This window comes from Pteropus alecto, unplaced genomic scaffold (genome assembly GCF_000325575.1).
Source record: "Pteropus alecto unplaced genomic scaffold, ASM32557v1 scaffold14, whole genome shotgun sequence".
NCBI classification, from domain to species: domain Eukaryota; kingdom Metazoa; phylum Chordata; class Mammalia; order Chiroptera; family Pteropodidae; genus Pteropus; species Pteropus alecto.
Window position 1 is genome coordinate 13,044,430 of NW_006436810.1, and position 14,373 is coordinate 13,058,802.

Sequence of the window (14,373 nt, forward strand, 5' to 3'; positions counted from 1 at the left end):
ATCTTGCCTAAGAGACCGCCTGGGTCAGCTAGTCTGCAGGCATTTCCCCATTTCATGGTCACGTGATATTTCTGTCTCCTTTTATAAATAAGGATGTGAGTCAAAGGCAGTTTATGCAGTTTGTTCTAGATCAGCTGTTTAGAAGGTGGCAAACTCAGAGCTGGAACCAATAGAGTCTACAGTCCAGTGTTAACTTACATATTAACCTCCTCTTTAGTGAGGAATAATGTGTTTAGTAATACATATTATTTAAACATTGTATACCCACCAAATTGTTTTTATTTGGTTATGTACTGCATCAAAAAATACTTGCAGGAATCATGATACCTGATCGTGTGAACAATTTTAACAGCTTTACTGAGGTGTGATTAATACAAAATACTGCATGTATTTAATGCATACGATTTGCTAAGTTTGGGCATATAAATGTACTCGTGAATCAAGGTAATAAATATATCCATCACCTCCCAGCATTCCCTTGTGCCCCACCCCCACTTTTTGTGAAAATAATGCAAAAATCCGAATAAGAAGAGTCAATAGCAGAAAACTATTTTTTCATACATCTAAGGCTTTGTGGTACAGCCACTGACAGATACTTTTACAGTCATCTGAAATAAAACATGAAGTGTATGCTCATATGTATAGGGAAAATGAATGATTTAATAAATACACATGAGGATTAAATATACCCACTACACTTGCTTGAGAAACACTTCAGAATAGGAAATAACTATTCTAGTTCAAGGACTGCATGATTAAACCCAACTCTATTCTGTATAGTCAGATGTGTAAAAAACACACAGCTAATTGGTAGGCAAAATCTCAATGTACCAGAATCCAATTATATAGTCTTCAAAACACTAGTGAAATAAAACTTAATGTGACATTTTTAAAGACATTATAATTTTATGGTGCTGATTTATTTTGAAAAATGGCAAGGATAAATTTAATATGCTGAAATAAATTTTTGTCTTCATTTCAGAATTTTAACTAAAAGGAATAATTCATTAAGTAGCAAATAATGAGTATGTATATGAAAATATATATAATATTTAATGTGCTTTTAATTAAAAGTTCCTTTTGTTCTTTTATTTTTTTAAAAAAATATTTGTCTTGGTTTACTGGTTTTCCAAGAAATTTGATCATTTTTATTTTCATTGCCCTCTAAATTACAGGATAGAAGGGAACAATTACTCCAAATCAGCATTAATTAAAATATGATTGGACATACACCGGTGCTAACAAAAATAATCACAACAATGAATCCATACTACTGTCATAAGTATTATACTAAGGAGTGAATTTGTTTGGCACCTCTACAGAACACTTGTTAAAATGTGTTCTTTTTTTCTACAACCAAAAACGATATACATTTAATATCATATAGTCTCTTCTTGGTGAGTAGAGACTTATTTTGTAAGCTGTTGGTATAATGAAACACCTTCAGTTGGTTACATGGATGGTTTGTAAAGAGATAGTTTCTGATCTGTAACTATGTAAGAGCAAATGAAAAAAATGAGAGGAATTAATGTCATAAAATGTTATTTACACCAGAAAATCTCATTTGATAATAAAAAGGGTAATCTTATATACAGAGTTTTGTTAATTTGTAGATTAACCTATTATTTTAAGCACTTATTATAAAGATTTCAATTGCTATATCCTCAATATAGCAACATTGCTATATTGAATAAGTAATGAATGTGATAAGAGTTTGCATTTACCAATTAATTTGCCTTTTGCTGTTTTATGTGGAAAGCTGTTTTTATTTCCTTTATAAAGCTTTGAAATTGCTAAGACTCTGCTCGGTGTTATCCATGCTGTGAAGGTTCTTTACGTCTAGGAGACAGTTCATCACGTGTTTAGTTTTGCTCTTAGAGAATCTCATCCATACCAGCATTAGGAAGCTAACACCGATGTGACCCATGATATGTACTAAAAAAGATCGATTGAATCAAGATAGTTTCATACTGTGGATGATGATGTTGATGATGATGATGATTATTTTATTATATGCGTTATTTCATTCTTTGGACTAAAAAATCTTTAAGGACAAAGATCATGGGTTATTAAAAATATTTTGTTTATAAAACATATAATATTAACCATAGTAGGAGTTAATTCATGTATTAGGTATCCATTTGACTGCAAGTAACAGAAAACTCACTGACCATAGCTTACGTAGACACAGGGAGTCATTCTCACAGAGCAAGGAAACCAGAGGTATGCATTCTGGGTTTCACGTAGAATCCAGTCTTTAAATACTTTTCCTCTTGCTGTTCTGACATTTAAAATGCTACAGGGTGGCCGTTACACTCACCTTCTTCCAGACTCATGTCTTTGTTCAGGCAGGAAAAAAACAGAGGAAAAAGCATTTCTCATTCTGATGCTTTCAAATTTTTGTAGGTGGGACACTTCTCCATCAGACCTTCCCTTCATCTCTCCATCAGTAAACCAGGTCATATGCTACCTTGAGACCAGTGAATGGTCAATGAAACGGAGGTCATTTTGGAAGATTTAGACCAATCATGGTTTAGCCCCTGGGGCTGGGACAGAGGCTTATCCTCCCAGAGATCAATAGATTCTATATTCTACCTGAAGCTTTAGTTAGCAGGGAAATAGGGTGCCATTGAGTAATTAATGGACAGTATTTGTTACATAAATACTACATGATAGAATCGATTTGTTAAAATGAATTATTTCTGTCATACGCTGTCTCCACTTGCATCTTGGTATTTTTATTTGTCTTTGTTTAGCAAAATTCAATATGAGCAATTTCTATTTCTTCGAGAATAATTACAAATGCATAAATTCTTCTATATTTTTAGTTATGCTGGAAAAGAAAATATGCAATATTGAAAAGATACATCATTTTTATCAACTTTTAAAAAATGTGAGTCTTGCTCTTATCGTTGCAAGGGAAATTCAAATGTCAATTATGTTTTTTTTTTTTTTTGTCTTTTCTTAGGCCTGAAAAGACAAATATGAATTTAGATTCCATCTATCGGTTAATCGAGGAAACACAAATTTTCCGTGCCCCGCGGCAGTCAGCGGTTCAAGCACCTTGTGACGCGGTCGCACCTGCCTCGTTCCCTCGGGAGACCTGTCACTCTTGTTTGCCCCTGTACGGGCTGCAGTCTCGTGCTGCTCACGACGTCTGTGCCCGCTCGTGTACCGCCAGTGACTGGGACATCTGCGAGGAGCTCCGGTTGCGGGAGCTGGAGGAGGTCAAGGCCAGAGCCGCTCAGATGGAGAAGACCATGCGGTGGTGGTCAGACTGCACCGCCAACTGGAGGGCGAAATGGGGCCAAGTTCGGGCCGAAAGGGACAGTGCCCGGGAGGAAGGGAAGCAGCTCAGGGTGAAGTTAGAGATGGCCGTGAAAGAACTGAGCGCCCTGAAAAAGAAACAAGGTTTGCCGCGTCCAGCGTTGGCGTCGGGGGGCAGAGTCACCCACGATCTGAAGTGTCCCAGTTTCCCAGGAGTGTCCTGTGCACACACAGAGCAATGTCAAAGGGACTCACAGACGTGCGAGTCTATCAGTGAGTGTTTGGTAAAGAGAGAACTTCCTGCGAAGGAGAACGCAAATAGTAAGGTGAGGAGAAAGCTCACAGAGGGATCTGGAAATTGTGGGCATGTTAGAATGCCTTCCATCATGATGGGCAGGAAGGGGGAATCGTAACCCGGATGGTGACTGTGGCTTCAGCAGCAGAAATTAATTTTCACACAGTTCTAGAGGCCAGAAGTTTGAGATCAAGGTGCCAGCAGAGTTGGTTTCTTTGAGGCCTTTCTCTTTGGCTTATAAATGGCTGTCTTCTCCGTGTGTATCCACGTCCACGATTCTTCTTCTTAAAAGGACACCATCATTAGGCACACCTCATTTTAACTTGACTACCTCTGCAAAGACCCTGTCCCCAGACACGGTCACATGCTGAGGTACTGGGTGTTAGGATTTCACCATATGAATTTCGAGGAGACAAAATTCAGCCATATTAGTGACCTTATGAATATATTTTTAAACAAAAATTAACCTAGCATTTATGTGAATGAAAATATTTGGAGAGATTTCACTCCATTTATCCTAATTATGTCAATAATAGTAAATTATCCGTTCAGTAGTTTAAACATTTCCCAAGATTTGGGGCTCTGGCCCCAGAATTAATTCCTGTAGGATGCATACCACAGGCAAACACCTTTATGGAATGCCTCACACAGCCTACTCTCGGAATTTCTTGGTTTACTTAGAATCATGAAGTTCCTGAAAATTCTGCAGCAAATGAACTTGAAAACTATTTAACAGTTATCCAGGAACCACTCCCCTCATTCCTCCTCCGCTTTTAACCTGGTAAATACTATTAACAACACATGGAACATACTTTGGGAAACTTGAAGAATTCATGTTACCACTTTTCATAGTATCAGTTTGTATTGTTATCTCTATCTAATTCCATCTCTGAAAACATAAAATTGCTCTTCTATAGTTCCATCTAAAATTTTAAGCCTTTCCATAATGTATTGAAGTTATAAATATAACCTAAATTTCATTGTAAATGAAAATTTTTAAAAGATTGCAACAATGTAATTACTCATGCTTATTTAGTTTCATGTTTATTTTATTTTATTTTATTTTTTAATACTAGTTAACTTTCAATTGAGGCTGTTCCATCGTCTACATCTTTGGGAAAATGTTATATATTCTCAAAATTCAATTGTATTAATGTCTGTATTTTAATGTAATGATGGAGATAAGGGAATGTAGCTCACATAAGTTACTCTGAATGTACAAATTATTTATTATTACAAGTAAGAGACACCACATTTGAGAATTCTCTTCATGTATATTTTGCTGAGAAATTCTTGGTATCTTGGGACTTCATCTGGAATACCTTTGTATCGTTACTGTCAAGAACAGATCATACATAGTAGATATTCATTAAAAGTTTGTTTATTTAGGAAAAAAACCTAGTTAAAATTCCTGGTGATGGTAGCAAAGTATTGGCTATTGAAAAAGCTTCAATTAGTTGTTTTTATTTTGACCAATTTTCCTGCTAACTCTAAGCCTAATGAGAAAGATACTTGTGTATGAAAGCATTATCTTCCCACAATATTTTCCAAGGAGAACAACACATGTGTTATTTTATTGTTTTTCAAAATAACATACATAATAACTTAATTTTTGAGGGAATGAAGAGATGAGTCATACTAGTAACCTAACATCCACATACTATTTTAAAAATAAATACTAAAAATGAAACATCATTAAGATTTTATTTGAACTTGGCTTTATCTCATTTTAAACCCACAAATCAGGATAAATTTAAACTATAGACAAATATTTATAGAATGAGTTTGATAAAGTTTAGGAATTACGATATAAGATTTTGATGCAGTGTGCTGTTATGATAAATGATACTCATATGTATTAAAATGTCTCATTAAATTCTATTTGATCTTTAACTAGTGATCTAAAAAATAGTTCAATAAATAGCTTATTAAAACATTCAAGAGTTCCTTGAAAATTCTTTCTACCCGTCCTCCAAAGATGTTAAAAAATAATCACTTGGCTTTACTTTGAAACTCTCAAGTGCCTTGTGACAAAATCAACTTTAAAGAGAAATTCATAAACTCATTAAATAATTCTTTACAGCTGTTTAAGTTTATGCAGGGCTATTTTTAGCTGAGATTAGAAAAAGAAAACTTTAAAAGTTAAAGCGGACTTTTTGAGAACTGTATTTTATTATAATAAGGTAGAACATGGAAGGAAAGAAAAACAATGGTTGAAGAACGCAATTTAAAGTTTGGCCTGAGTCATAACATTTATTTCCTTCCAAATATATGGAAATGTTATTTATGATTTTTCTACTGAGAGATTTAAAAAATTCAACAGTAACAATTGTTTTATGTTTTTTTTCCTTTCAGGAAGAAGGTTTGATTCTTGACCCATTAAGATTAAATGAAGAGATGAAACTCAATCCTGATCATCCTAATTTATTCAAGAATGGTGGGTCTGAAGACTGTACGGTGAAACCTGGATTAACACTGCAAGCGGTGAACCTGCCTTTGGGGAATGAAGTGCCCGAAATTTCTCCTTCGCAGGTGCATTTGGATGAGTTCCAAAAAATCTTATGGGAAGAAAGAGAGTAAGTGCTAATCGTTGTCTTCCCTAACCAAGTCTGATTTTCAGAATTCTTAAAATTGTTAAGTCTAGAAAACTGGCCATTTGATAACATATTTCACCCATGACTAGTCATGATGTTCTAATATTTAATAAATGTTATGCATATACCAACATATACTTAGAGATATTGGTATATATTTACTTTTTAAAATTTGAAGGGTAATTTATAATTTATTAGGTTTTATCATTCTTTTATGGTAACCTTGTCATCATCTCTGGTAGGTTTACCTTAATTGTATTTGAATTATTAATAAATATATGGTTAAAGTAGTCAGTGTATTTTTATAACATTACAGTCAATAAAGTGAAAATAATATTAAAAACAGACAACTCACAATTTTGTGAGGTATTCATCATGGAAAAAGACACTTACTCATTGACCTTTTTTGGTATAGAGGAAAGAGCAGTAGACTTGAGATTAAGTGGCTTGATATTCATCTTGGCTTTGCCATATTCTAGCTGTATGATATTGAGTTAGCCAAGAGGGTGCTATATTCTCTTCTGTAAAACTATGGATAGCGATGCTTATGTTCCATTTTTCTATTGTTTTGTAACAGAACTTCCCAAATTACGGTTATTCAAATAACAATCACCATGTATCCATTTATGAATCTTGAGTGTGGCTTTGCTATGTGTGGCTTCAGAAGGGATAGCTCTAAAGCTGGAGGAGACTTGAAGCCTGGAGACTGGCCTCATCTGAAGCCTCACTCACTCCCAAATTTGGTGACAGACCTTAGTTCCCATCTCAGGCCTCAGTGGTAACACTTGCATGTGGCCTATGTGGTTTCCTGGCTTCCTCAAGGCACAGTGGCTGTATTACCAGTGAACATCTTAAAGGCATGCAGAGAAACCTATCGTATTTTAATGACCTTGCCTGAAAAGTCACATAGCACCACTTCTGCCATGCTTATTGGTGGAGACAGTCTCAAAGGCCGCCTTGGGTTCAGGGAAGAGGTGCACCCTCAGTGAGAGCATGCCGAAGTCCTGATGTAGTAAGAGTGTCGGAAAATGCAATCTGCCATTGCTTTCTTCACTTTTAAGCCTTTTAAGGATCAAACACAAATAATGTCTGAGAAAGTGACCACTTATATGCTATTTTTTGTTTCTATTTGAGGGAATATTTGTGGACTATTTGATGCCCTTTAAAATGTGGTCCCCAAATTTGAAATTTTTTTTCTACCTCTTTAGTTATAAAACTCTTAGTAGGCAGAATAAAAAACAAACTGGGAGTAATATATATAATTAAGTATGAATATATTTGTATATTATACAATGGTTTTAATTTCCATTGTTTAAATGGATTGAAATAGTGATAAGTATGCACACAAGCCTTTCACAAATACTGTAAGTTTTTTATCTGTCATTTTTGTTCTGTCAGCCAGAAATTTCTTCTTAGTTTCTCTGAGATTGATTCGTACCCCTTAACTTCTTTTCCAGATTCTTTGTCTATACGTCACTTTATGAATAGATTGTTATAAAACAAGCTTGTGTGTATTCAATAAATATTTATTATTCTGCCCTCAAGTATAAATTTTTAACAGAAGCAATCAACATTAGTAGAAAAGGGAATAAAACTGAATTAATTTTTAGTCCTGTATCCATATTAACAATTAATTTTATCTGTAACTGTAGGTCTCAATCAGGTTCTAAACTCTGTTTTATTTCTTGAAGGATTTAACTTTTCACTGGCTACAGACTTCTATCAAACCCACACACAACGCTACCTCACTGACATAGTGTAACAGGAGCGACACGAAACAGCTCTGTCCTAGAGGTAGAGTCTCTCTAGGACAGAGGTCCCAGTGTGAATGATATGCACGTGATGTGTATCTTTGCTCCCTCCCTCATGCACGTACACACCTAGCCGTATACGTGACTTCCTGGGAATAAATTAACAACCGCCATACAAGCACGTCCTCCATTTCTCAGCAGCTTCAGCATTCAAACCACAGACAGGCCAAAGACGAAGGGGGAGCGAAGGCCTTTCATTGTTCTGTAAGTTCAGCTTCTTAGATTCCACAAATATACATACCAAATTTTCGTTATCTATTCATCTGTCCACGGACACTTGGGTCATTTCTCTATCTTGGGTATTGTGGACAATTCTGCAGCGAACATGGGAATGCAGCTGTCTCCTCAAGATACTGATATTTTCTTTGGATATATACCCAGAAGTGGAATTGCTGGATCATAGGGTAGTTCTAGTCTAATTTTTTGAGGAAGCCACACACTGTTTTCCATAGTGTCTGTACCAGTTTACATTCCCACCAACACGAGCTTCCCTTTGTGCCTCAGCCTCGCCAACACTTACCTCTTGGCTTTTTGATGGCAGCCATGCTAACAGGTATATATAAGCTGATACTTCACTGTGGTTTTGATCTGTGTTTTCCTGATTAGTGATGTTGAGCACCTTTTCATATACTTTTTGGTCATTTATGTATCTTTAGAAAAATGTCTATTCCAGTCCTTTGCCCATTCTTTAATTGGGTTACTTTATTTTATTCTATTTTATTTTTCGTTGTTGAGTTGTATGAGTTTCTTATATATTTTGGCTATTAACCCCCTACCAGATAGATGATTTGCAAATATTTTCTCCCATTACACAAATCGCCTTTTCATTCTGTGGATGGTTTCCTCTGCTGTGAAAAGCTTTTCGGCTGGATGTAGAGTCCCACTGTTTATTTCTGTCTCGTTGCCCGTGCTTTTGGTGTTGCATCATGAAAATCATTGTCAAGACCAATTCCAGGAACTTTTCCCCTGTTTTCTTCCAGAAATTCTGTAGCTTCAAGTCTTATATTTAAGCCTTTCATTTGTTTTGAATTAATTTTTGTGGACTTTTGCCATTTCTTACTCTCTAGTATCTATTTTGTGTTTAGGCCATTGTCCACCTAAAGAGACAGAGTCTGTTTTTCTGCCGAGACTGGGAAAAATGCGAGTCAGTCTCTAGCTCCATCCGTCTTGCAGTTCAAGTGCAGGCATTAGACCTGGGAGCAGCTCTTCGGAGGCAGCTACCTGGCCTATTTAGCACCCATAACCCTTCCTAGGGTGGAGGATGTCAGCGGTCGTAGCCATATCTTATCTCCAGAGGAAGAAGTGGCTTCTGGTCTCCGCTGATGCCAGCCTGAGGCTCTAGGTGTTGGCGTTGCGGTCACGCTGTGCTGTCTGTGACTTAGTGGGGGCCTCCATGGGTGCCGATGGGAAGATTCTGATGGCCTTATGTTTGTGTCTTCTGGCTTCGTGGGTTCCCCATTTGCTTCTCTGGCTCTCCCAGATTTTTTTTTTTGACCTATTAATTTTCTTTTCTGCTAAAATTAGCTAATATGAATATATTTGTTTGCTGGACCCTAATTGATCCTGGGAAAGTGTACCAGCAACAGGCAGGGAAGGCAATGGGCAGTGGGGTCTTCATAGGACCAGTTCTGTGGCATGAGAGGGGGCTTTGGTGTTCCTGGATGTATCACCTCCAAGCCTTGGTCTCTGGTCTTCCTGGACATCTTCGAGCTTAACAGTATTCTTTAAATTATCTCTTTTCTAATTAAATTAACTAAATGGCTATTTGCTGAAAGATGCCGAAAATGAAAGATGCTGAAAGACATAATTATAAATAGTTGGGAATGCAATCAGACAGTGGCAAATATTGAAAGTATACTTGGTAAAAATTGTTATTATTCATAATAAATGTTCTAAGTATTCATAAATAACAAACAAATAATAAATAAACTAAGTATACATAAATACTTAGTTTAGATTTTGGACTAATAGAAAAATAGATATCTAAATGTTATTACAAGTCAATTATTTTTGTCTGGTACAAAAATTCTACATTAATAGAACTATAAAATAATGCTGATTAGATATTTTACAATGAATTTTCACAGTTTATAAATGATTAATATGTATTTCCAAATATTAATGTTTCAGGAATTTTCACCTCTGAGAAATATTTTGTATAATCTTCCTGTTTAGATAGCTAAATTTTATGCCCAATTATTATGGGATCATGATAGTTTACAAAGTATCAAAAGATTGCATAGAAATATAATCACACTTTCCATAAAAATTATTTTGGTTTACACTTTATCTTTTCTATTCTGCAAATTTATGTAGTTTAGCAATCCAATTTTTAGAAGTTTATAACATATTAAAATGCTGTATTTTTACTGATCTTTATCTTAATTTAGTTTTTTAAAAAGAATTTGTGTATAAAATATGCACTATCCTTCAGGGTAAAATTACTTTTTTTCTTTGCCTTTTTGTAGTTCAAGTACTATGATGATAGCTTAAATTTTCATTAAAAATTTAACTGTATAAGTAATCGATTATGAAAATCTCTCTAAAATATAGAATAAATTGATTAGGCCAGAAAATTAAAGATTAAAGAGTGCCCTCTGCTGCATAAATGTGAGTGTGCAATGTCCTTAAGGCTTGCATAGTCACAACATTTTTTTGATAAGGCTATACTAAAAAATATTTAAGCATCACGTTGTCATTAATTTTTATGAATTGCCTGTCTTCTCATTTCTCTGATTAAATTGTACCTTTTTACATAAAAAAATACAATTTTTTTTCAGTAAGCTAATAATCAGTTTTTTTATTTAAGATACATACTAAGAGGAATAAATATATTTATTACTAATTTGCTTTAAATAAGGAGTACAAATATTGATTTTATATACTTTAATAAAATTATATTATTTTTATTTTATGAACTAGGAATACGGATGCTAAGTCTAGATATAACCTAGATATAGTTATATCTTTAGAATATACCCATATTTCTATATACATGAGATTAAAGTTAAATAAATTTATAGTTTGAAATGTTCTTGAACTTCTTATAACATCCTAGAAGGAATAGTTATCCTGGTAATTTTGGTGACCTTTTTGAAAATTAGCATTTATTCTTCAGTGATAATAAATCTTTTTTATGTTAATGTGACCTCTTTTGGCTAACATTATCATTTGATTTATTAAAGTGTAATGTTAAAATCTGGCATTGACTTTTCAGCATGTATTATTTTGAACTCGTAAATTTAAAATTTGAGACATTTTTCAAATTTTCAAGTACGATTTTTATATTCTATTTATAAATAAAATAATTCTCAAAATTAATTTTAAGGAGAAATTTATCAGTGTATGCTTCAGTATACACATGTAATTAATATCCTTTAATAAAAACTGTTTATATTTTACATATATCTTAAAAAAAATTTTTTAATGCCTAAAAACATTCTCATGTTCTATTCATGTTACTCCAACAAATAAAAATTCAGGAGAAAGCAGATAGAAAGTCAATTATTTTGACATGGGCAAAGCTCAATGAAATATGTTTAACCTACTGTAAAGCTAATTGACAGATTAACAAATTAAAACAGCTTTTATTCAATATTTATAATTTTTAATAAACTGAAAAAGGTTTTCTGTCATGACAATGACCATATATAAATATGAAAAATTAGGAAAATAGCATATCTAAAATTGAAGGCATTTCTACAACTATTTTTAAATCGTAAGTCTATTTCGCTTGTAATTCTTCATTTAGAATGCGTTCATCTTTGGAAAAAGAAATAGAACGGCTGGAGTCAGCTGTGTCTCTGTGGAAACGGAAGTATGAAGAACTGAAGGAGTCGAAGGCAAGAAGCGTGGACGAGGTATGGAGACGTCCAGGGTAAAGGAATGAATGAAACGAGGCTTTCTCTGCCCACTGTGCGACCTGCTGGGCAGAAGGCAGCAGGCTCCACAGACAAGAGGAAAAGAGGTTAACAACTTGGATTTCCTCTATGAGAGGAATACTGAAATTGTGTCACTAGTAGACTCAGACTCAGGCCATTAGAGATCTCGTTCCGAATAACTCATTTATATTGATCAACCACCTGACACAATGAACTGTTCATTTCAGGCACATGTGAGGGGACTGCTGAAGATGTCATTGTATCATAACAAACATCCATATTAAATAATTGCATCTTTTTCTTTTATAAAGCAGTCTGAAAATATCAATATATCCCAAGCGTATTTAGATTCTTTTCATACTGGCTTTATCGTTGCCACTTGTTATAGTTTTCCTTTGCATTTTCATCGATAGAATTATGTCATGAACCCTTTCCATTTTAATTATTTTTGATATTCATTATTTAAACAATATTAATTGAACATATGTGCTCTACTAAAGCATTGTGCTAGATGAATATGTGGGATAGAATAATGAGCAAAGAAAAATACTAAGCAAAAATAATGACAAGCTAAATGCTCTCGAATGACTCAACATTTAGCTGATGCCTATGCAATATATATGTGTTTATATACAAATATATACACACATACAAACCATATGTGTGCCGACAGCTGTCTGAAGAAGCCGAGTGTCTAAATCAATTACGTAATCGTGTCTTAGTCTGAAGCCCTCTTCCATCAGTTGTTACTTGGTGAGCTAGGTGACAATGCCTTGCAGAGACGTGGCAGAGTTCCCATATGAATGTTGCTTCAGGTTTGTTTCCAGCAAGTGATAAAGCTCAGCATCATTAACTTAAGTTTGCTGAATTCACATGATGGGATGTTCAAGAAGCTTAGGTGCCAGCACGTGCCTTAATTCCAGATCATATGCGGGCAGCCCCATGGCCACAGAGCACGGTCATTACCATGCACAAGTTCAGAAATAGTCAGCTGTGTTAGCCCTGAGGACTACTGAGATTTGAAAGGAGGAAGAGCTTTTCCTAATATTCTTAAGCAGTTATCTCCCACATAAAAATCATTTATAACAAAAAGTAATTTCAGTGAGAACCATACAAGGTTAGTCTGAGAACATTTCTCTATAAGGGGTAAATTAAAGAAAGCTAACAAACTCGATTCAGTTTACTTCTTTATGGATTCATGTGAGATTGTCAGAGAGGTTCTGTTTCTAGAATAAACTTTGGAGATATATATATGGTGTGTGTCTGTGTCTGCACATGTGTGTGCATGTATATACATGCATGCATTTTTATGTGGACTCAGTATTCTCAGTATTTATATTCACAGGTAGCTAACTGAACATGATGTCTCTAGGTGTGAACATTTATAGTAAATTAATTGTATACAGGAAAAATAATTCACAACAAAAAATCTTGCTATGCTTAGAGTCTACGTGTATTTTCTCTGTAATACGATGGGCTATAAATTTAATTGAGAAAGCTAATATTTAAGATAGAACTGGTCTTAATTTTAAAAGAAAAATGCACTTACTATATTTTGCCACTAGTGGGTAGTATAGACTTGATAATGCTAGTCTTGTAATGCTTGATATCAATTACTTATACAAGTAATTTAACATTTATGTAGCAACTGTTTTTGAAAAAGTCATGGTTTTGAGTTGGTCTGCAAAGCGATATGTATATTTTAAATGCTTAATGTTTTCTATGCAAAGATGGTATTTCTGGTATCAAATGGGAAAATGTGTATTTTGAGTTGCTTAACAAAGCTCTATAGATGAGAAGAAACGAATGTAGCATTTACAGTATAAATTGGGTCTATATTTTGATGCCCCTACAGGAATATATGTTAATACATATGTAATCTTTTAGCTAGGTCAAATGAGAATAGGGTTGTTGGGACAGAGGAAACTTCAAATTTTCTGTGGAAAATTTCTTCGACTATTTAAAGTTTGAGGGCTCGTTTTAGTTAGAGGAACTGAATTTGAACAATGAATGACAGTGGCAGTGAATGAAAAGAGTTTTTATTGTAGATGATGGAAGTTAATATAAACCGAGATAAAGAAAAATGTCATTTGAATTATTTACATGACTATTGTTTTTTAAAATATCTCTTTGCATTTCCTTAAAAAGGAATTTGTAATATTCATAGAGCCTTTTTGATGAAATGTGATATGCACATACATTTAAATTATTTTTATGAAATATTAAGAAATGTTTAAAATATTTAAAACTGAATAAATAATAATACTTAGTCACATGTAATTACTTATATATACTTGTTTAATTGTTTTATACTAGATGATAACAAAACAAGATTTTTATGGTACATTTAGAAGTGGCATTATAGAGTAATTATGAAGGTAAAATATTCAAAGTTCTTATACAGTTGACTGACAATCAAAACCTGTGTCATGATGCATTCTTTGGAACCTCATGAGGTTCCCTTTTCTTCACTTCTCAAAAATTCTGAAAACTACCTTAGCTTTCTCTGTACCTCTTCATCTACT

The 14,373-nt window shown here is 34.1% G+C and overlaps 1 protein-coding gene across 1 annotated transcript in view; it reads left to right on the forward strand.

Moving 5' to 3' along the window:
* The first annotated feature begins 2,984 nt into the window (after window positions 1-2,984).
* The window catches only part of CCDC102B (coiled-coil domain containing 102B), a 171,012-nt gene continuing 159,623 nt past the window's right edge, over window positions 2,985-14,373 (forward strand). The window contains exons 1-3 of the mRNA XM_025048125.1: window positions 2,985-3,593; window positions 5,918-6,138; window positions 11,719-11,827. Of these exons, the coding sequence (XP_024903893.1) occupies window positions 2,985-3,593; window positions 5,918-6,138; window positions 11,719-11,827 (939 nt within the window). The remainder of the gene's footprint in view (window positions 3,594-5,917; window positions 6,139-11,718; window positions 11,828-14,373) is intronic.